Source organism: Lithobates pipiens, unplaced genomic scaffold (assembly GCF_037356315.1).
Source record: "Lithobates pipiens isolate NorthernLeopardFrog02 unplaced genomic scaffold, aLitPip1_a1.2 Scaffold_16, whole genome shotgun sequence".
NCBI classification, from domain to species: domain Eukaryota; kingdom Metazoa; phylum Chordata; class Amphibia; order Anura; family Ranidae; genus Lithobates; species Lithobates pipiens.
In genome coordinates this window covers 362,922,460-362,945,539 of record NW_027507748.1, presented here as the reverse complement: position 1 = coordinate 362,945,539, position 23,080 = coordinate 362,922,460, and the positions used below count along the sequence as shown (strand labels likewise).

Below are 23,080 nucleotides of genomic sequence, written 5' to 3'. Positions count from 1 at the left end.
CTAAATCCAGTGAAATTATGTTGGCATTGGGCCTTATGACAGCATCAATACGGGCTGTACAATGGGCCTGCTTCCGCCAAAGAAGCCTACAGAGGTTCCTGTTGGAAGAACTAAGACAAAGACCTAGAAGAGAACATAATGATTCTCACCAGATTAAAGTGATTTCGGTGGTGGTGGAAAGGAGAACGCGGAGAACCTTCCCAAAGGGAGGCATTGGATACTATCCATCACATCCATACTGACCAGATGCCAGCAGTTGGGGAGCCCATCTCAAAACTTGTTGGCACCAAGACAAGTGGACCCCAGAGGCAAATGATTTCTCTTCCAATTGGAAAGAGCTGATGGCTAGTCTCAGAGCTTTACTAGACTTTCAGGAAATGATCCAGGGTCACCACCTCCAGGTCCGTTCCAACAATGCGACAGCTGTAGTGTATATCAACAAACAAGGGGGTACCAGGAGTTCCCAGCTGATATTGGCAGCCAATTAAATTTTTTCAGTGAGCAAAAAACCTCAATTCCGTCTCTGCAGTGAATGTGAAGGGAGAGCAGAAACTATGCTGCAGACTTGACAAATTTTGAATCAAGTGGTCTCTGCACCCAGAAGTATTCGAATACATAGTGGCTTATTGGGGAAAACGAGAACTGGATCTGTTCCCAACCAGGAAAAATGAAAAAGTTCCAAGTTTCTTTTCGCTATGCCCAGGAGATCAACTCCTGGTGGTAAATACTCTGCAGAACGCCTGGATCTTCAGCCTGTCTTTTGCATTTCCAACTCAGTCCGAGGGTTTTGGCAAAATTTCTAGTAAAGGAGACTTAATCTTGGCAGCACCATTCTGGCCCAAGAGACCGTGGTTTACAATGCGTCTAAAGTTAGCAGACCGGCCCCCTCTGAGGCTACCCCTCAGACAAGACCTTCTTTTGCAGGGACCGCTACTGCATCCACAAACCGCCACACTAAAGCCATCAGCGTGGCTACTGAGGAAGAAATCCTGAGGAGCAAGGGTCTATCGGCGAGGGTTATACGACTTTTACTTCAGAGTCAAAAACCAGTCACCAGAGCGATCTACGGCAAAATCTGGAAAAAAATTAAGGGTTGTCGCTATATACAATTAAAGTACAGGTCGCTGCCTTGAGTGTGTACCTAGAAAAATGCTTAAGGAAAATCCGCTTATAGCAAGGTTCTGTAAAGCAGTTGCAAAACTGAGCCCAGTCCAGGTTCACAAGACCCCAACCTGGGACTTAGTAGTTCTCAGGGCCTTATTGGGGGTGCAGTTTTAACCATTCTCGGAGGCCACTTTTAAGACTGCTCACGCTTAAGACCATGCTCCTAGTTGCGATCACTTCAGCCCGTAGGGTGAGTGAAATGCAAGCTCTTTCCATCAGAGAGCCTTTCCTCCTGATCTTGGCCAATACTCGTCCTAAAGACGGATCTTGAGTTCCTGCCAAAAGTGGCATCTAAATTTCATAAGTCCCAGGACATTGTTTTACCTACGGTCTGTCAAAATACCTTAAACAACAAGAGGCAATTCCACTTGCTGGACGTGAGAAGGTGTATTCTAGGTTATTTAGAAGCAACCAAAGCGTTGCGAGCGGATTCACTTTTTGTCCTGTTCTCCAGTAATAGTAAGGGTCAAAAGGCCTCTAAACACTTTAGCTAGATGGATTGTTGGCTTGCAGTGGGGTATAGAATATTAGATGAAGAGCCTCTTGGGAGTATTAAGGCACGCTACACAAGCACTCTCGGCGTCCTTGGCAGAAAAGGCTGGTGCCACCCCGGAACAGATCTACAAAGCGACCACATTGTCAAGCTTTATGACCTTTTTACAAGGCACTACTAACTGGACCTATTGTCTAGCCAGGACCAGGCTTTTGGGAGGAAGGTCCTCCAAGCTGTGGTCCCCCTCTAATTTGAGTACTTTGGGGATCCTCTCGAGGGCTATCCTGGAAGACGTCTGGGGAAAACCGGAGTTAGACTTAGCCGGTAACTATTTCCAGTACTCTCGATCCCACCCTTGAATTCAATTTGTGAATTGATATTGCCTGTTCTGATTAGTTTTCAGTTCTATCCTTCGGTTCTTGGTGATGACTAACCATGGGCCTGAGGGATCGCCCTTTAAACTGAATGGCAATGTGTTTCCTGTGGTGATGGAAGGAACTTGAGCTCTCTCGAGGGTTGTACTGGAAGACTACTGGGAATAGTTTCCGGTAAGTAACTCCAGTTTCCTATGCATGAGCAGTTTCTTCAGTTTGCTGTGAGCCTTAAAGAGGAACTTCACACTCAATCAACATTGATTATTTAATCCTTATGCTGCTAGCATTAGTAAATAGGAAATGGTATCATATTTCCATCCATTTTTTTTCATTTCTTCAGTTACCTCCTGGTTTCCAGGGCTAGGTAAATTGTCATACATCCCAGGAGTCTTCAGGAGGGGAGGAGGGGTTTTCTCAGCTAATCGCACCCTCCTGCATGTCTAAGTAGGGCAGATGGAATAATGGTACATGAATCATCTGCCCTTACTCAAGATGGCTTTAGCCAGAAATGCTAGGGGGTGTTTTTCAAAGTGATTTCTCAGCAAAATAAAGCGTGGATTGGGTGAGTTTGCTTTTGAATGTTAAAAATGTATTAAATTGCCATTTTGGATTGTGGTGCTAAGAGTAAGCAGTTGTAATTTGCAGTAAGTAAACAGTGCATTCCCATTGCAGTATACTTAAATGATCCCCTATTAATGCAGTGGTCAGCACATGTTTTGTCCGATGTGGCCATACAGAGTTTGCAAAAGTTTGTCTGGGTCCTGAACTTACAGAAGTCTGCTCTCAAAACAACTCATCGCTTGGACTATCTGGGTGTTATCCCAGATACGGCTTAAAACTAGTACCGTATATACTCGAGTATAGGCCGACCCGAATATAAGCCGAGGCCCCCAATTTACCCCCAAAAAAACTGGCAAACTTATTGACTCGTGTATAAGCCGAGGGTGAGACATGCCTGTCCATCCCTGTGTGTGTGTCCGTCCATCCCTGTGTGTCCGTCCATCCCTGTGTGTCCGTCCATCCCTGTGTGTCCGTCCATCCCTGTGTGTCCGTCCATCCCTGTGTGTCCGTCCATCCCTGTGTGTCCGTCCATCCCTGTGTGTCCGTCCATCCCTGTGTGTCCGTCCATCCCTGTGTGTCCGTCCATCCCTGTGTGTCCGTCCATCCCTGTGTGTCCGTCCATCCCTGTGTGTCCGTCCATCCCTGTTTGTCCGTCCATCCCTGTGTGTCCGTCCATCCCTGTGTGTCCGTCCATCCATCCCTGTGTGTGTGTGTCCATCCGTCCATCCATCCCTGTGTGTGTCCATCCATCCATCCATCCCTGTGTGTGTGTGTGTGTGTCCATCCATCCATCCATCCCTGTGTGTGTCCATCCATCCATCCCTGTGTGTGTGTGTATCCATCCATCCATCCCTGTGTGTGTGTGTATCCATCCATCCATCCCTGTGTGTGTATCCATCCATCCATCCCTGTGTGTGTGTGTGTGTGTGTATCCATCCATCCATCCCTGTGTGTGTGTGTGTGTCCATCCATCCATCCATCCCTGTGTGTGTGTGTGTGTGTCCGTGTGTGTGTGTGTCCAGCCTACCTGTGTCCCGAACCTCCGTCCCGTGCCGTGCCTTGCCTCCTTGCCTCCATCCCGTGTCGTGCCTTGCCTCCGTCCCGTGCCGTGCCTTGCCTTGCCTCCGTCCCGTGCCTTGCCAGGATCGCCGCTCTTCGTCGGCGCCTCGGCGGCCATTCTAAAATTCAAAAGCCGCGCCTCCGCCTTCGCCTGTGATAGGCGGAACACTGAATTTCCCAGCAGCCTGTGTTCCGCCTATCACGGACATCGTCTCATCCTCGTCCGTAGTACGAGGATGAGCGGATGTCCGTGATAGGCGGAACACTGACTGCTGGGAAATTCAGTGTTCCGCCTATCACAGGCGAAGGCGGAGGCGCGGCTTTTGAATTTTAGAATGTCCGCTGTCTGTCTGCTCGACACGCTGATCGAGCAGGCAGACAGCGATGACTCTAGTATAAGCCGAGGGGGGCACTTTCAGCCTCAAAAAAGAGGCTGAAAATCTCGGCTTATACTCGAGTATATACGGTATTTTTCTTCTTCAGGAGAAACTTTGAATTCTTAATTTCTAGACTCAAACTATTAAGTTGCATGCCCTGTACACACGGTCTGACTTTGCGATGGGGAAAATGTGCAATTATAACGTGTTGTCGGAAAATCCGATCGTGTGTGTGTGGGCTCCATCTGACTTTTTCTGTCGAAGTTTGAGAGCTGGATCTAAAATTTTCCGCCAACAAAATCCGATCGTATAAATTCCGATTGTGTGTAGACTATACCGACGGACAAAGTGCCACGCATGCTCAGAATAAATTACGAGACGAAAGTTATTAGCTACTGCCCTCTTTATAGTCCCGTCGTATGTGGTTTGTCGCCTCGTTCTGAACGATCGGATTTTCCAACAACTTTGTGCGACCGTGTATATGCAAGACAAGTTCGGGCCAAAATCCGTCGGAAAAATCTGACTGATTTTGTCGTTGGAATGTCCGACTGTGTGTACAGGGCATAAGTCGCCCCACTCTGCTTCTTAAGAGTTCTGCTAATGATGGCCTTTGAGGCAGAACTATCTGCTCAGTTCCACTCCACATCTTGGCAATGTTTGACAAGAAGTCGGTCCAGTCCTTTTGATCAACCTATTCACCTGTCACCAGGAACCTGATTGGGGGGTTTAGGAATCCAACTCTGGGGTTGGAAGTATTTGCTTTTTGAAAGCTTTGGAAGAGCCTCAAGATGGGCACCAGCCTTATATAGCTGGGGAAGTCCTAGAGATTATATCTGTGCAGGGGACTTGGATGCTGGAGGAATTTCGTCTCCAAATCAACATGCTAGAGCTTCAGGTGTGTGTGGGTTTTCTTTTTTTTTTTTTTCCCCTGCAGTGCTGAATAACTCATCTGGAGAGTCCTCCAAACTGGATTCAGTCAGACCACGCCAAAACAGTGGCATACATCGGCATTAGGGAAGAACCAAAGGTCTTAGCAATGGCAGTGAGTTAGAAGGAATGCCGTCATCCTGGGTAGCAATTTCATGTTCCAGCCTTCTTCTGTTTATCCCAGGCATGGACAGTTGGCATGCATAATTCCTCAGCCAGCAATGCCTGGACCTGTGGGAGATGTTCCAGGGCTTGTGTGACAGGTGGCATTTGCCAGATATGGCCTCCTGATTCAGCAACTAACTGGACAGTTTTGTCTCCAGATGCAGAGAGCCCCTCTCGTATTTTTATACTTGCCGTAAAATCTATTTCTTGGGAGTTCATTGAGGTACACGGGTCCCACCTCTCTGTGACTTGATCATGCTCCTGGTACTGCCTTTCTGCAAAACTGAGACATGCTTTAAAATGTTCTACCAGGCCAGCATATTTTTGTGGGTGTCCAAATACTCCTGTAGCCAACAGTATAACCCAACAGTCAATTAATTCCTATGTCCTTCAATAAACTATAAAAGAGGGTTTACTTTTCTGTACATAAAAAAAAAAGGTAATGTACTGTGTGTATTTTTTTTTTTTTTCCCTTGCAGTTTGCTGACTAAGTCAACTCGCCTTACCATGACAAGAAATGCTGTCTGGGCCTTGTCTAACCTATGCAGAGGGAAGAACCCCCCTCCAGATTTTGATAAGGTCTTCTTTCAATTAAATTTTCCATAAAAATGGTGGTTTACAATGTTTCCTGAAATCTCACAATAATGTTTTGTCTAATCCTCCTAGGTGTCTCAATGTCTTCCTGTGCTCTCCCGTCTCCTGTTCAGTAGTGACTCTGACCTGTTGGCAGATGCTTGCTGGGCGCTTTCCTATCTTTCTGATGGTCCCAATGAGAAGATCCAGGCAGTTATTGACTCTGGGGTCTGCCGCAGGCTTGTAGAGCTTTTAATGTGAGTGTGCTATAACTAGACTTTTCGTAAAACCCTTTTGTATATGTTTCCATTTATAAGAGGGTAAAAGCTGATTAATAGCTTGATTTGTATATTACTTATTAGTAATGTTGTTAGGGCCTCTTTACTGGCTAGAGTGCTTAGGTGCTGCAAAATAGTTTTTATTTTGATCCTTTTTTTGTGATGCATGCCTGACCCATGTGCCCATGTTCCTTTTGCTACCAGTAAAGCTGAGTGGCTTTCATTTGTGATGGGAGATTGGGGGGATTGGTTAATTGGTGCACAGAGAAAAATGTAACAGTATCTCTATTTGCACACTCATTTAGCCTTTTTATGTGCCTAAACAATGTTTTGCATGATAGTGGGGGGGTTGTCCGTCCATATGGATTCACCTCTCCTCTCTTCTGCAGTGCTGTCCTCAATACTACCGGTATATTAAATTTGAGGACCATATTTCTTAGCAGTCTAACGCTAGCATCCTCTGGGATTACAGCATAATACATGTTGTAGCAATTCAGTAAAGTGGATACAAGTTAGGGGTTGACCGGTATCATTTTTTTCAGTGCCGATATGGTACTGATATTTTGGCCAGCTCTCTTGCCTCTAGCTGCTATTTTTTGCTGATGTTTTTTTTTTTTTTTTTTACCCCCCCCCCCCTATCTTATCACGGTTATTGTAAACATCCCTTATGACGGTAATAGGCATGTGACCGGTACTCTTTATGTAGAGATCTGGGGTCAGATCCCTCCTCTGCACTTGAAAGTATTCAAAACCTCAAGATCAGCGTTTATTATTTTTTTTTAAAACTGGTGCCTTTTTAAAGATGCCAGTATTCCAGGAAGTGATGTCAGGACGTTGCTTCTAGATTACTACTAGATTGGAGACCCAAATGAAGCATCGGCTTTGTTCAGGTCTTCGGTCAGCCGGGGGGTTGCTCGGGTCTCCCGGGTTGATGGAAGAGCCCGGGCGAGTGATGGAAGGCGGGGGAACATCCCCCTTTTGCTGCTTGTAATAGCTGAGTGACTATTGAGCCTCATCAGTTGCTGTTACAATAAAGTAAACTGTCGGCTCTAAAGAACGGTACCAGGATGATGCATGTAAAACCCCCTTGAAGTAATATCAGTCAATGTTTTTACCGATACTTCATATCGGCCGACCCCCAAATACAAATTCACTAAATTATGAAGGTAGTGTGGAATAAAGTGCATAATTTTATTTGTCTAAAGGCCTGAGCTGTAACATACATCTGTCTTGCTTCTCACCTAAGGCACAATGATTACAAGGTAGCATCACCTGCACTGAGAGCCGTAGGAAATATTGTTACAGGAGATGACATCCAGACACAGGTGAGAGCCAGTATGTAATTGAATAATATTGGTTTTACTTTTTTTCTCTTAAGAACATGTATAATTAGCTGTTGTAAATTTGTATTTTTCCTGCCAAGTACTGTTCTAAGCACACATAATTGTATGAATGCTGGAATACTAGGGAAATTGCAGATACAAAATGTTACTATACGGAAATCGAATAACTTGTTATGTTCCCCAGTATTTATCATGAAAAAGCAAGTGAATTCTTGCAATAGACTAATTGTGGAAAGCCTCCGTTTTGCAAAAAAAAAATAAAAAATGTCTCAATCTCAGCATTGCAGAGGAGGCAAAGAGCCATGGCTATGAAAATCAGTATGGCGTGTTCAGCAACATGTAGCACCAGACACCATCCTAGCAACATAATCCCTACACTTATTATTATCCTTCATTTATAAGCTGCAAACATGTGCTGACCATTAAATCACAATAGGGAGTTAAGAATTTGAACTTCAGATGAGGGCTGTCCAAGAGAAACTTTGAATCTTTCGTATGGAAAGATTCAAAGTTTCTCTTGGACAGCCCTCATCTGAAGTTCAAATTCTTAACTCCCTATTGTGATTTAATGGTCAGCACATGTTTGCAGCTTATAAATGAAGGATAATAAGTGTAGGGATTATGTTGCTAGGGTGGTGTCTGGTGCTACATGTTGCTGAACACGCCATACTGATTTTCATAGCCATGGCTCTTTGCCTCCTCTGCAATGCTGAGATTGAGACATTTTTTATTTTGCATGAGGTTGTGAGTGAGGAGAACATTAGTAGGCCATTGGATGAATGATGACAACAGTTATTTTTGGATGAGGTTTGAAATATACATTAAGTTGTGAGCAGTTAGGAAGACAAAGTATAGTAACTTGGTAACCGTGTATTTAAGATCTCTAAGAATTCTGGTAACTTGATAAGCAAAGTGTTACACGTGCAGGGTTAGAATAATCCAAAAAGGGATAGAAGCAGTGAAAAATGTGTAAACCCGTGATCAAAGAATTCACTGTAGGCAGCACTACCCAAATTGCTTCAGTCTAAGAGATTTGCCTATACAATCAATTGTATAGAAGAGATCGACTTCTAATTGACTATGGCTGGCAACAAGGTTCTTTATCGCCAGCAGGAGGGGGAAACCCGCTTCCAGTCAAACAAAATTCGTACAAGTTTTTAGAGATGGAAGAAACAGCAGGAAAATGTAAGAGAGGAAGGGAAGAAGCAGAAAAATGTGGGTGGGCAAGAAGAGAGAAAGGGGGGGGGGGGGGGTGTTTAAGTGCGATCGGTGCTTTGGGAACACGAGTAGCCAACAGTCCTAACGCAACCTTATCACATAGAAGGATGCTCAGAGCTGGGTGCAAGATATTGTATTTCTCAGAGAAGGTGAACTGAGTCAAATAGAATCATGTCTTGCGAAAGCAACCTTCATGTTTTCATCAAGGATGAGGTGAAGTCCTCATATGTATTCTATAATTTACTGACTTTATCCACTGTTGGGTGAAGACAGGGATTTTTCACAGCTCTGAGATGCATGCCTGGGCCGCATTGATAAGGTGTTGCACTAGGGAGCAACAGTAATTCCGTTTGGGCCAGTAACTGAGATGTAGAAGATGGGCAACTAGGTTCTGCTCTATAGACAAGTCAGTCAAGTTGTGGATTTGACCAAAAATAAGTCCCGTCCAGAAATGTTGAATCTGCAGGTGTGTTGAGAAAATGTGATATAACGTCCCTCCTTTCTCTTCCACATCTCCAGCAGTCAGGGCTGACATTCGGGAATATGTAGTGGAGTCTGGGTGGGACTCTACATCGAATGAGCTAGGACGTTGTTGCCTGATTCCTGTGAAGAAATGGGGATTTAGGTGAAAAGAGAATTAACATTCTTTGCTCTGGTGTCAAATGTAGGCCCAAGCAATTTTCCCACTTGGCGTCGGCCATGGAAAGCCTGTACCTAATAGGGGTGGCAGAGATTCAACCTAGTTCAAAAGTAATGGTGGGGTTACAGCCATTGGGCATGGTATGGAAAGGAGGTAGTTAGTTGGCCTGCCAGGATGGGAGGCTGGGAAAAAGCATCAATTGTATAGAAGAGCTCAACTTCTAATCGTGTAAACTGACACACATGGGTGATATTTGGTGTTGGAGAGCCGGGGGGGGGGGGGGGGGTTGTTGGGTTCCCTAAGACCAGTGACATTGTAGTCCTGGGCCTGTGTTCAGAACTGCCGGTGAGATCTCAATGGCAACTCTGCATTGCTGAAGGGCAGGTGGTCCCCAGCCAAGGAATGGTTTTGGGGGGGATTGATAGTCCTGTTCCAGTGACTCCAAGCTTTTTGAAGTGGTGTGTTTGCACCAATCAAATATTCAGGTGTGTGGCCTAAACAGGCTGTTTAGGTAGACTGAGTGTCGGTTTTTAATTCTTTGGGGACAGTTAGGAAAATGTACAAATTCCCTTCTAAACTGGTACAAAAAGTTTGGGGGAATACCAATGGGAAGAGTTTGGAAGAGAAGCGGAAGCGCATTTATCTTCAAAATTCAGTTTCTTCCAAACCAAGTATAGGAGGAAGCACGCCAATGTTTTGAGCCTTAATGGATAGTCAAAGAAGTTTGAGAAAGTTCTCCTGGAAGGTGGAGTTTAAGGTCTGTGGGGTAGATTCCCAGGCATTTTAGTTTGTCACTCACCCATTTGAACGTAAAATTCAGTTTCAAGTGTAGTCTGTCTGAATAGCGGCCTAACTCACTCAGTAAGTTGGGGATAATAGTTTCTGGAGAAGTAATGCAGAGCAAGCCATCAACCTTTGGCCCTAAAGGGAAATAATATGAGGGACAACGCTTGGCTAGAGGCCTGCTGAGTTTGCTACCAAATTCGTACAACATTTTCACTTTCTCCCTAATAGTTACCTGGTCCCGCAATGTTGTCTGTTCTGTTGAGTCAAACTGCTTGAGTCTTTGGTACGCTTCCAGAGACCTAGATGTGATTTGATCAGTTTTAATTGCTCCAGGCTTTATATATATATATATATATAATTTTTTTTTTTTTTTTTTTTCCTTGTCTGGAGCTGCTTTTGATAAAGAAACCCCTAATGCGGGGAGTTTCAAACAAAGGGCCAGTTTACTATAATTTAGTGGGACCGAAATGTGGCCAGTGAGGGGAGAAAATGCCCTGGGCCCAGCATTAGTAAGAATAAACATTTTACCTCAGGGTTGGTGGTCAGTTACATAGCTTCTGTCCTCAGACAATATATACTTGGGGGTTGTGCCTCCTTCTAATATCCCCCCCCCCCCCCCCCCCCCCCAAATTATAGAAAATACTTTAACCAATTATGTACCAAGCTCACTTATAATCACTACTCTATTATCTCTAAAAAAAAAAAAAAAAATGTGATCACCCAAAGTAACCCCCTAGAGTATACAAAAAAATCCCGGTTTATATTATAAAACATGAATTTCGTGTAAATTTATATCTCATTAAATCATAGTCCTCCTTATGCAATGTTTTTTTTTTTTTTTTTTTTTTTTTTTTTAATCTGATCCAGCTGTTTCAATTCAATTCACGTTAATCTTCTGATGAATATTCCACACGTGTCACCAAAGGAAATACAAAATCGTGCCACCACCACCTTAAAGAATGGCCACTCACCAGACTTCACCATACAGTAAGCCTTTGGTTCATTCAACGGATAACCAATCCTCAATCAACTCTCCTGTTAGCAATTCCTCAATATCCGTATGCTCATACAAAGGTAAATAAAACCAACATGGTGTAAAACCGTTTCACCTTTAAGCAAATCTTTTAAAACATATTGCACTCACATTTCAGTGTGTCTGTCTATTAGCCGACACCAAGCTTATCCAGCCATACGAAAACAGCATGGAATCGGGCAAGCCAATGATGTTGGTGGTACTCTCCTCCCTCCACTTGGCCAACCTGTTCATGGCTATTCCTTGAAGAAAGTATATCTCCCACAGCTTCTACGCGTTTCACAGTTTTGCGTCGTCGGGAAGCTTCCTGACAATGATTAACGTGAATTGAATTGAAACAGCTGGATCCGATTGAAAAAAACATTGCATAAGGACTATGATTTAATGATATAAATTTACACGAAATTCATGTTTTATAATATAAACAGGGATTTTTTTTTTTTGTATACTCTAGGGGGTTACTTTGGGTGATTATTATCTCAAAAAAAAAAAAGTGAGTGATTTTATAAGTGAGCTTGGTACATAATTGGTTAAAGTGTTTTCTATAATTTGGGGGGAATATTGGGAGGCACAACCCTCAAGTATATATTGTGCACTTATCTTTAACCAACAAGGTGGGGGAGTTAGATTGGGTTTGCGGCGCATCTGTAAAGAAAAAGGGGGTAGGTCTGGGCGCGGGTACAATTGTAGTTTTTTCTGTCCTCAGTAGGAAGAGGAATAGTGCCCCATCATTGGTATCAGTAAAAAGATTAGCACCCCATCATTGATATTAGTGGCAGGAATTGTGCCCCACTGTTGGTGTCAGTGGGAGGAATACTGCCCCAAGGGCCAGATAAAGGCTATTAAAGGTCCGCAGTTTGGCACCCACTGCCCTAATGTAACTTGTGGATTTCCCAGAGTTTGAGGAGGGGTAGGTAGGTTTCTCATTTTTAATACACTGTTTCTTCAGTCTCATTAAGTGGAGGCAATACTGCTGCTTTGGCAGCTGCATCTGCTTAGTGGTTGCCCTTAGCATCTAGATCAAAATTCTTTGATCATTTTCCCATTGCCACTTCAGAAGTGAGAGTAATGGCTTCAAGCAGTACTGCCACCTGATGAGCATTTTTGAGTTTCTGTCAAATTTCTTCTCTTCCATAGTATTAAATCATGGACTACTCCCATAGGCATAACTAGAATCAAATCAAATATTTACCGCCATCCCCTCTGCCATTTGACATGCTTCAATCAGTGCTTCCAGTTCTGCTACCTGTGCAGAGCAATGTGCATTTTGAAATAAAATATCTGAGAGATTGTGGCCAGACCAGGTGTCCTTGTTTCAGTATAATACCTTGATCGAGCCACCCCCATTTCCAAATCTTGGTTTTCCAAAGGGACAGTTTTGACTGTTACTGGTAGCTTGTAGAAAGCTTCAGTCTTTTGACATCAATTGTGTCCCCTCTCCTCTGGGAGGGAAGAAATGTCTGTAATGTAACGGGGTTCAATACATTACACCTTTTTTTTTTTTTTTTTTTTTTTTTTTTTTTTAATCCTGATATTACCAGGTGTAAGTAGACCTAGTTCATATTTTGTCAATCTGGCCGCTAAGAGCCACCTTGTGTTTTAATATGCTCCAATACCTGCTCAACAGAATGTGGAACCAGAATAGATGCAGTAGCTCTTACACAAGGGGCTGCTGCAGAAATAACTGGGTCCAGAGGTTGTGAAAAATATCCCAAAGGCTTTTGTGTGGCAATACGCCAGAAACCTGTCCAGTTAGACAAAAGCAATAATTTCTTATTGAAATGTGGCAGTGCTAGAGCCGGAGTTGTCATTGGAGCTTTTTTCAAAACCTTTAGAGCCCCATCTCCCCAGTAAAGAGACTGCCTTTTTTTAGGAAGTCGATATATCTGTATCCATTCCTTCCTTTCTGAGCTGAGATGTTTACCTCCCATTAATGCAATGCCCTAGAAAAGGACTTTCTCCTGACACCACTGTAGTTTTTTTGGTCTACCAGAAATCTGAGCAACTCCAGCGATGGCAACTTGCTTCGGTCTGGACATACAAAGATCATCCACATACGGTACCAATGTAATTCCTGGCTGAGCCAGCCAGCCATTGGTCCAGTATTTTTGCTTTAAGGCCTGATTTAAAACAACTTTGTGCTATGGATAGGTCTTGTGGAAGGCATAACAATGTGTTTTGCTTTTGACTTAATGTGAATGCAAAAAGTTAGACACATGACTTGAACATGGAGATATTATTTTGCCAAATCAATGACTGTAAAGTAACATGCATCGCTACGCATGTCTGATTAATTTATGTGGATTTGCACAATAGTGGGATGCATCTATACAATCTTATTTATTGCCCTTAAAGTGGTTATAAACCCCTGCTTATACCCAGAGAAGGAACTATCCTCGGGTGATACAGAAATTAAACCAGTCCTCCTCCACAAGTTGTATCTTTGCATCTGCAGTCCTCTCTTCTCTACATCTGTTTAAAGTGCTGAATTTATAAGCTTGGCTGAGTTCAGAAAAAGGGGGCAGGAGGGCTGACGTTACACTCTGCAGAGCTCCTCAAAGAGTGTTTAAAGAGCTGATTGGAGGGAAGAGAAACATTAAATTAAGTCCTCGCGGCTGCCTCCTATGGTCTCCTCTGCCCCCAGCAATGTCATGGATCGACAATAATTGTGCCCATAGCGTGACTCCGTATAACAATGTTTATTGCACATAAAGGTAAAACACTTACACAAATGCCTGTAACTTGTTGGATTCTTGTATCCTCAAACCAGGAAGTCTGCTTGTGATGTTTTTGTGACTAATTGCTTAAGGCGGAGCTATTGCGTCACATCCAGTTTTGGTCTGGGGAATGCACCGAACTTTGACTTACCGTATATACTCGAGTATAGGCCGACCCGAATATAAGCCGAGGCCCCCAATTTACCCCCAAAAAAACTGGCAAACTTATTGACTCGTGTATAAGCCGAGGGTGAGACATGCCTGTCCATCCCTGTGTGTGTGTCCGTCCATCCCTGTGTGTCCGTCCATCCCTGTGTGTCCGTCCATCCCTGTGTGTCCGTCCATCCATCCCTGTGTGTGTGTGTGTCCATCCATCCATCCATCCCTGTGTGTGTGTGTCTCCATCCATCCATCCATCCATCCATCCATCCATCCCTGTGTGTGTGTGTCTCCATCCATCCATCCATCCATCCCTGTGTGTGTGTGTATCCGTGTGTGTGTGTGTGTGTGTGTCCAGCCTACCTGTGTCCCGAGCCTTTGTCCCGAGCCTCCGTCCCGTGCCTTGCCTCCTTGCCTCCGTGCCTTGCCTCCGTGCCTTGCCGCCGTGCCTTGCCGCCGTGCCTTGCCTCCGTCCCGTCCCGTCCCGTGCCGTGCCTTGCCTTGCCTCCGTCCCGTGCCCTCTTCGTCGGCGCCTCGGCGGCCATTGTAAAATTCAAAAGCTGCGCCGCCGCCTTCGCCTGTGATAGGCGGAACACTGAATTTCCCAGCAGCCTGTGTTCCGCCTATCACGTACATCGTATCATCCTCGTCCGTAGTACGAGGATGATACGATGTCCGTGATAGGCGGAACACAGGCTGCTGGGAAATTCAGTGTTCCGCCTATCACAGGCGAAGGCGGAGCCGGAGGCGCGGCTTTTGAATTATAGAATGGCCGCTGTCTGTCTGCTCGACACGCTGATCGAGCGGGCAGACAGCGATGACTCGAGTATAAGCCGAGGGGGGCACTTTCAGCCTCAAAAAAGAGGCTGAAAATCTCAGCTTATACTCGAGTATATACGGTATTGCACTTTTAGCACTTCGATATTTGGTATGAATACCTATGTATCCTGTTCTTGCACATAGCACCTTACTGGTGGTGGTTTTAAAAAATATTTTTCATGTTAGTGTAAAAATTTGATGACCTTTATCGTGATACACCAGAATATACCTATTTATCCTGTATTTGCACTTTACACCTTTTATTGTTTACTGTGACACACCAGAATTTTTTGTTTAAATTATGGAGGTAGGTGGAGTTGGCGCTTCTAGTATAATTTACCTTCACCATCCACCCTTTGTGGTTGGTATTAGTGGAGGCAGCAGCTAAGAATAATATGTTTTTAAGTCCATAGCGCGGAACTATATTTCTTTTCTCTACAAGTGACAGTGCTTTTAATTGAAAGAAGTACACACTGTTTATATTTCATATCTTGGGTTTACAACCACTTAGAATCATACATATTCTGGTACTTGAGCATTTTTGTCAGTAGGTTCTTCTTGACTGGATACAAAGTGTATTACCATCAGAATTTCTTTCAGTACACCTTTTATCTCCCCCTGATACCCTCCATTTGCAGATATGAAAGTGTATTGAAGCCTCCTGTTAGCGGGTAGCCAGGCTTTCATATTCACACTGGGGCAACTTTTAAAGTGGTTGTAAACCCACAAGAAGAAAAAGAACCTGTAAGACAGTCATAATGAGCTAGTATGCATAGTATACTAGCTCATTATGAAATACTCACCTTAGATCGAGACCCCCCCCGCATTGGTTGCTCTGCGACATTTCAACCGGAGTTATTTCTGGGTATCGCGGGCTCCGGCGCTGTGGTTGGCCAGAACTGTAGTGTCACTCGCGTGCATGCACGTGAGCCGCCGGTGATGGCACAAACGAGCCGTTGTTTGTGCGCCTGTGCTGATACAGGGGATGTCTCCTAAACCATGCAGGTTTAGAAGATATCCACGATAGCTACATGTAAGCCTCATTATAGGCTTACCTGTAGTAAAAGGGTTTGTAAGGGTTTACAACCACTTTAAGAAGGCCCATGTTTTCTTTAAATTTCACCCACAGGGATTCTGGCTATTCCAGTAATACCTGGAGCTGTTCAGATGGCGCCACTAATACATGGATACTGTTGCATACATCTTGTTCTATATCAGTCAGTGGAGAGGTGACAATGACTCATTCTGGTGTATAAATGATTCACTTGACCTTTTTGGAAGATTTTTACCCCCTTCATGACCAGGCCATTTTTTTGCTATTCGGCACTGCTTTAACTGACTGTCATGAAACACTGTACACAAACAAAATTCTTTGTCGGTGAACAGAACTCTGTATTGTTTACAATCAGAGCTCTGTTTTGTGAATAAGTCAGTCAGTGGATGCTAGCAGCCAATCGTTGGCTGAGTCCCGCAGATCAGCTTGTGGTGGGGCAAAGCATAGCTGGGCTGGGAGGTGTGCACGTCAAATTCTATGTGCGTTATCCAGCACAGCGAGGCCGCTTTGCCGCCACACATTTTACATTAAGTAGTTATACTGCATTACAATTTCGACAGAATATCTCTTCCCAAAACACTGTAAATTTGCATGTATAAACAAATTTCCTTGTACTTAGACTCTAGTTATGCCTTCTATATTAATCGCAAGCAGATTAATATGCATTTTCTTGTAAATCGTCTTACTTTGCCTTTTTAACCAATGCATTTTAGCAAAGGCACTGTTACAGAATTATGGTAAGGTGAATTCCGCAAAGGATCATCCCAAAAACCCTGCTCGGCAAAGAGTGACATCAGAAGAAAAAAGTAAGCAAGCATCAAAATAAATCCACCACAGACTGGCTTCAGAATGAGAAAATGGACCTTTTTAGGGCGAGCCAGTCAGAAGCCCAGACCTAAACCCTCTAAAGATGCTGTGGAATAACCTCAAGAGAGCCATTCACAGTAGACATCCTACAAATGTGTAAGCAATTTTGTAAAGGGGAACGGTTAAAAATTTCTCCTGAATTTTGTGCGAATCTGATTCAGTGCTACTGGAAGCGCTTGCTTGAAGTCGTTGCCAAAGGAGGTTCAACCGGCTATTAAAGGAGAAGTCAAGCCAAAGCTAGTTTTTGGTTGGGCTTCTCCTATGGATCACCAGAGTGCAATTCGTTTTGCACTTCTGTGACCTGTTTTCAGCAGAGTGGGCTGAAGCCCACTCTGCTGACATCACAGAAATCAGTCCGGGCACCGTGTCATCCCGACCAGTCTGGATCCGCCAGGTGCCTGGACTTATATCTGCCCTGGCCTCTCAGCGAGCCGCTGAGAGCCTGAGATGGCTACTCCCTGCCCCTCCACAGCTCAGCACTCCAGTGAGCAGAGGAGCGGAGAGCTGCTGATTGACAGTTGGCAGCTCTCTGCTTGGGGATCTGTGAGAACCGAGCCATCAGTGGTGTTCGATCGCTTGGTTCTCATTCAGTGCAGAGGTGCCAGGGGACCGATGCTGCATCCACCTAGGTAAGTATAAATTGAGGGGGGGGGGGGGGGGGATCTCATTCTTCTCTTTAACTCCAAGGTTTCACTTACTTTTTCGTCCAGCACCATGTTTAATGGTGTGTTTAATAAAGCCATGAGAAATTACACTTGTGTGCTATCAGTTTAGGCATATTGGGGTTTATTTACTAAAGTTAGAGGGCAAAATTGGTCAGTTCTGCAGAGAAACCAATCCGCTTCCAGGTTTTATTGCTAAAGCTTAAACAAGCTGGGATTAAAAGCTGATTGGTTTCTCTGCAGAATTGTGACTAATTTCGCCCCCTCTAGCTTTAGGAAATCCCATTGTGTTTGTTGTTGACTAAAACTGGCCATAGAATTTCAAACAAAGTTCTTAAAATTTCTCAGCACATTCTTTTGTTTTTTGTGTGTGGTTTGTTTTGTTTGTTTTTTTGTTTTGTTTTTTGGGATGAATATACTTTTTACCCAATCAAAACCACATACGCTGTTAACATTTTGCAGAGTGCAAGGTGTTTTTGTATTTATACATTTCTAAGTGCTTAAAGGGGATGTAAAGGCAGAAGGTTGTGTTTGTGTGTGGTGGTTTTATATGTCTCTATCTCTCTATCGATGAAAAGCCTTCTGTGTGCAGCAGCTCTCCTAATACATACTTGATGTCCCTCTGTCCAACGATGTCCCTCTGTCCAACAGTGTCTCAGCCATCCAGATTCTTCTTCCCAATTGGCTGAGACGCAGCAGTGGCGCCATTGGCCCCCGCTGCTGTCAGCTAGCCAATTGGGGGAGAGGGGGCCAGTTCGGGGCTCCATCCATGTCTGAATGGACACAGTAAGATGTGACTCAGCTTGTGTGCCCACATAGCAAGCTACTTGCTGTGGGGGCACTGAACAGGAGCGAGGGGGCCAGGAGCACAGAAAAGAGGGACTCGAAAAGAGTAGGATCAAGGCTGCTCTGTGCAAATCCACTGCAACGGAGCAGGTAAGTATAACGTTTGTAATTTTTCTAGGAGAGGGGGGGGGGGGGGGGCGAGCCTTTACAATTGCTTTAAAGCAGAACTCCAATTATCCATATAATCTGCGATGTCATGTATACTGTTTTGACCTTCTGTTCCCCTTTATTATTTTTCTCCTTTTTTTTTTTTTTTTTTTTTTTTTTTTTTTTTCTTTTCCTCTTAATATACATATGACATTGTATTGCCATAAAGTGGCATGCATGTATAAATTCTTTGTGTATATTGACTAATAAAACTCTTTGAAGTTAAAAAAAAAAGCAGAGCTTCAAAGTGTAGCCGCTGACTTTAATACACTTGCCTGTCACAGGGTCCAGCTATGTGGTCACCCGAACCGTCGCTTCCCTCCCCTTTCCCTGGCATTTCAACTGTGGGCACATGTGCGAGTCACGTTGCGCCTACTGAATGACCTTCTGGGACCTGTGACGTGTCCCAGAAGACTGCATGAAAGGAGGGGGAGAGGAGTGCTTAAAGGTAAACTTCCCCTTTTGGGTGGAGCTCCACTTTAAGTGAATGCTTGGTGTTGAACTGAAAAAATATAGGATAAAAAATGAGTGCAGAAATAAAATAAGGGACTCTGCACACTAGTGTCAAGATACCCTAATACTTATACCGCTTGAAATCAGATGGGTGTGCTGTCCCTTTAAATTAAGCAGCAAAAACTTTCTTTTTCTCAGATATACAAAGGCAAAGTGCAATTATTATGTATAGTCCATATAACTGGTGAACCACAAGTGCCAGCAATACTACAGATATTCGATACATCAGATGAACCACAAGTGCCAAGAACTGTGCAAAGGCTCCACCACCACATATAAATCCACCTACTTACCGGGAGGAGTTAAAGTGGTTGTAAACCCTTACAAACCACTTTGACCTACAGGTAAGCCTAGATTAAGGCTTTACCTGTAGGTCCAAGAAATTTGCTGCAAGACAGGCAACGCTGTCTACGGCGCATGCGCCGTAGACAGCGGCGCACTGAGCGTGCCGCTGTCAACGGCGATATGCTGCGAGTGGCAGCTCTCGTGCGCTTGTGCGGGAGTGATGTCATTGCGGCTTCGTCGAATGACAGCGGTGGAGCAGCCAGACCCACCGAGAAGATGGATGCTCCGGACTACAGGGGACAGCGGTGACTTTGCTGGCTCCTGTCAGGTAAGTGACGCATAATGGACTACTATGCAATGCATAGTAGCCCATTATGCTTTACCTTTGCAGGGAATCAAAGAGAAAGTAAACCCATCAGGGTTTACTTCCTCTTTAACCTCTTCTAATTTTGAGGTTTTTCAGTGCCAAAATACAGGATAAAGCCTGTCCATATTAGATCTTCTTCCTCTCTGAGCCCCATACAAATGAACCATGAATAATATTGTCCTTTTGTATATTTGAGTGCTGTTAATAAATATGTATATATTTCTTATTTGTTTGGTCATAATTTTAAAATGTTACTAAACCCAGTAATATGAAAATTGTACATTAGTTCATGTGCAGGTTGGCTACTCTGCCTGTGTTAGCTGGCCTTCCCCAGATAGGCAGTGCAGGAGGGAATGATCTGTGCATACAGGATAAAACAGCCTTTTTACACAATGCAGATGATTAACCCCTTAAGTACCACAGTGAGTATAACAAGCATGCTATGCTAAATATACATGCTGATTTTACTGTTGTGGGTTTAGTAACCCTTTAAAGAGAGCACCTATTTCATTTTAACTGTTAGAAATGTGTTCATTGAAAGAAGAAAATCCATCTGGCTCCACAGAATGTTCTCATCAATGTGGTTGAAAACAAACATCGATTTGCCCCACTAATGATTAGAAAAATGAGAAAATGATTTAGAACTTTCTTTTTTCAAGAATTGTCATTAGGAATTCTACCCATCCATGGCCAGCTTTAGGTGATGATCAGATCACATTTTATGGAAAATTACTGCAGAAAACAATTTTTTTAACAAAGGATTTACATACTATTTTTATTTTTTTGCCACTGTATGTCTTACAGTGGATATAAAAAAGTCTAAACACCCCTGTTAAAATGTCAGGTTTCTGTGATGTAAAAATAAGATCAAGATCATTTCATAACTTTTTCCACCTTTTGTGTGACCTATAAACTGTACAACACAATTAAAAAAACAAACAAATGTATTTTACTTTAAAACAAAAAAAAATGTGGCTGCATAAGTGTGCACACCCTCTGGATGTATCTGTGTTTTAGAATTAAGCAATCGCATCCAAACTCATGTTACATTGGAGTCAGTACACGCCTGTCATCATTTAAAGTGCCTCTGATTAACCCCAAATAAAGTTCAGCTGTTTTAGTAGGTCTTTCCTGACCACCACTTAGTCGCATCCTACAGCAAAAGCCATGGTCAGCAGAGAGCTTTCAAAGCATCGGAGGCATCTCATTGTTATCCACCTCAATACAGGGCACTTACACGCCCCTTCCTGCCCAGGCAGTTTTTCAGCGTTGCCGCAATGACAATTGCGTGGTCATGCTACACTGTAACCATGTGGAAAAAAGACCATTTTGAAAATTTGTCTTAGTTTCTATCATTACATTTTGTAAATAAGTAATTTTTCTCCTTCACGGATGGGCGCTGATGAGGCTGCACTGATGGGGTGGTACTGATGAGGCGGCACTAATATGCACTTATGGGGACTGATAGGTGGCATCGGTGTGCGGCAGTGATGGACAGCACTAGTGGATAGCAGTGGTGGGCACACATTTCTGGCACTGGTGGGCGCCACCTAATTGTAATCAGTGCCCTGATTAAATCCCTAGATATCCTCTGTGAGGAGATGCTGCTGATCGGCTCGCCTCACTGTCGGTGTGAGGAGAGATGCGCCGATTACCGGTGTCTTGTCATATAACGTCCTCCATCCGATAGTGTCCGCTGCGTACTGCGCATGCGCAGTACACAGCAACACAGATTCCAAAAATTGCTGAGGATGAACGGCGCCTGCGCCGTGAGTCCAGGTTCTATCCCCACTATCCAAGTGGACATAGAGTAGGAATAAAAAAGAGCCGAGCGCAGCGAGGCCGAGCCCGAAGCGTGGTGAGCGAAACTCGCCCGCGAGGGGGCCCTCTAATATTCACAACCCTATGTCCGCTTAGATGGCGGGGCTACCACCTCTACTCACGGCGCAGGCGCCGTTCAGCTTCGGAGATTTTCCGAAGCTTCGTCTGCTCCGTACTGCGCATGTGCAGTACGGGGCGGACACTATTTGATGGCCGGACACTATACATCAGAACACCGGCATCTGTGTTTTCATGTGACCAACTGTGATTGGACACATCTGACCACATGGTTAAAGAGCCATGGCTCTTTAAAGAGATCAGAGTCATGCCATGTCAACACAACGTGGCAGCGGTCATTCTGGGAAGCTGTCATGACGTTCACCCAGAACGAGAGCCGCACTGCCCAGCTGTCATTTAAAGGTGGGCGGCCGGCAAGTGGTTAAAAGGTGTCAAGACGGGTACAAAAGAATTTCCAAGGCATTAGATATACCATGGAACATCGTGCAGACCGTCAAGTGTAGAAATATGGCACAACAGTGACTTTACCAAGAACTGGATGTCCCTCCAAAATTGATTAAAAGACCAGAAGAAAACTGGTTAGGGAGGCTGTCAAGAGGCCTACAGCAACATTAAAGGAGCTGCTGGCATATCTGGTAACTTGGCAACTACTGGCTGTGTGGAAATGAGACAACAATCTCCCATATTCTTCATATATCTGGGCTATGGGGTAAAGTGGCAAGGCAAGGAAGCCTTTTTTTTATGAAGATAAACCTCCAAGCCTGGTTAAATTTAGCAAAAACACATATGAAGTCTCCCAAAAGCATTTAGGAAAATGTGTTATGGTCTGATGATGAAACCAAGGTTGAACTTTTTGGCCAAAATTCCAAAAGATATGTTTGGCACAAAAACACTGCACATCACCAAAAGAACACCATACCCACAGTGAAGCATGTTGGCAGCATTGTGCTTTGGGGCTGTTTATTCTTCAGCTGGAACAAGGGCCTCAGTCAAGGTAGAGGGAATTATGAACCATTCCAAATACCAGTCAATGCTGATAGACTCATACCCAAAAAGACTGAGTGCTGTAATTACTTTGCTACATATTTGTGTTGGTAAAAATCCCAATTAACATATATTGATTGGTTTGTGCAAAAGTTATAGCATCTACAAACTACATGGTAGAATTACGGACCTTTTTATTTATTTTTTGTTCCCCCCCCCCCCCCCCCCGATTTCACACTGAGCTGTGGGATTGAAGCCGTGCGAGTTCAGCGGACTTCACTCCCGCTAGTCAGTCATGATTTTTGCTGCGATTTCAGAGACAACTGTGCAGGTTTCTGCAAAGATGTAAATCGCAAAATGTAGTACAGAAACTACTTTTTGAAATTGGTGCAGCGCCGCAGATGCGGTGTTGCACTGATTAGGACTGTGCAGTGGGTGTGCGTGCACCCTCACTATTGCATGAAACAATGTACAGGTACCTTGTTTCGTGCAATAAAGCTGCCCTGCCGCTATATATGCAAATTTCAAAGGCATTAGATATACCATGGAACATCGTGCAGACCGTCATCAAGTGTAGAAAATATGGCACAACAGTGTCATTACCAAAAACTGGATGTCCCTCCAAAATTGATTAAGACAAGAAAACTGGTTAGGGAGGCTGTCAAGAGAGACAATTGCACAGTCATGCAATGCTGTACCCAAGCAAAATTTGCATCTTTCTCTCTTCCCCCCCGTCCCCCCCCCCCCCCCCCAACACACACACAAAGAGTTTTCTTTTGGTGTTATTTGATCACCACCTGTATTTTTTTTGTTTTGTTTGTTTTACAGTG

The 23,080-nt window shown here is 44.1% G+C and overlaps 1 protein-coding gene across 3 annotated transcripts in view; it reads left to right on the top strand.

Moving 5' to 3' along the window:
* Positions 1–23,080, top strand: part of KPNA6 (karyopherin subunit alpha 6) — a 95,255-nt gene that overhangs the window by 53,970 nt on the left and 18,205 nt on the right. For all 3 annotated transcript variants that reach the window (XM_077481985.1, XM_077481982.1, XM_077481984.1), the window contains 3 exons: positions 5,600–5,699; positions 5,787–5,950; positions 7,218–7,296. In XM_077481985.1, coding sequence (XP_077338111.1) covers positions 5,600–5,699; positions 5,787–5,950; positions 7,218–7,296 — 343 coding nt within the window. The remainder of the gene's footprint in view (positions 1–5,599; positions 5,700–5,786; positions 5,951–7,217; positions 7,297–23,080) is intronic.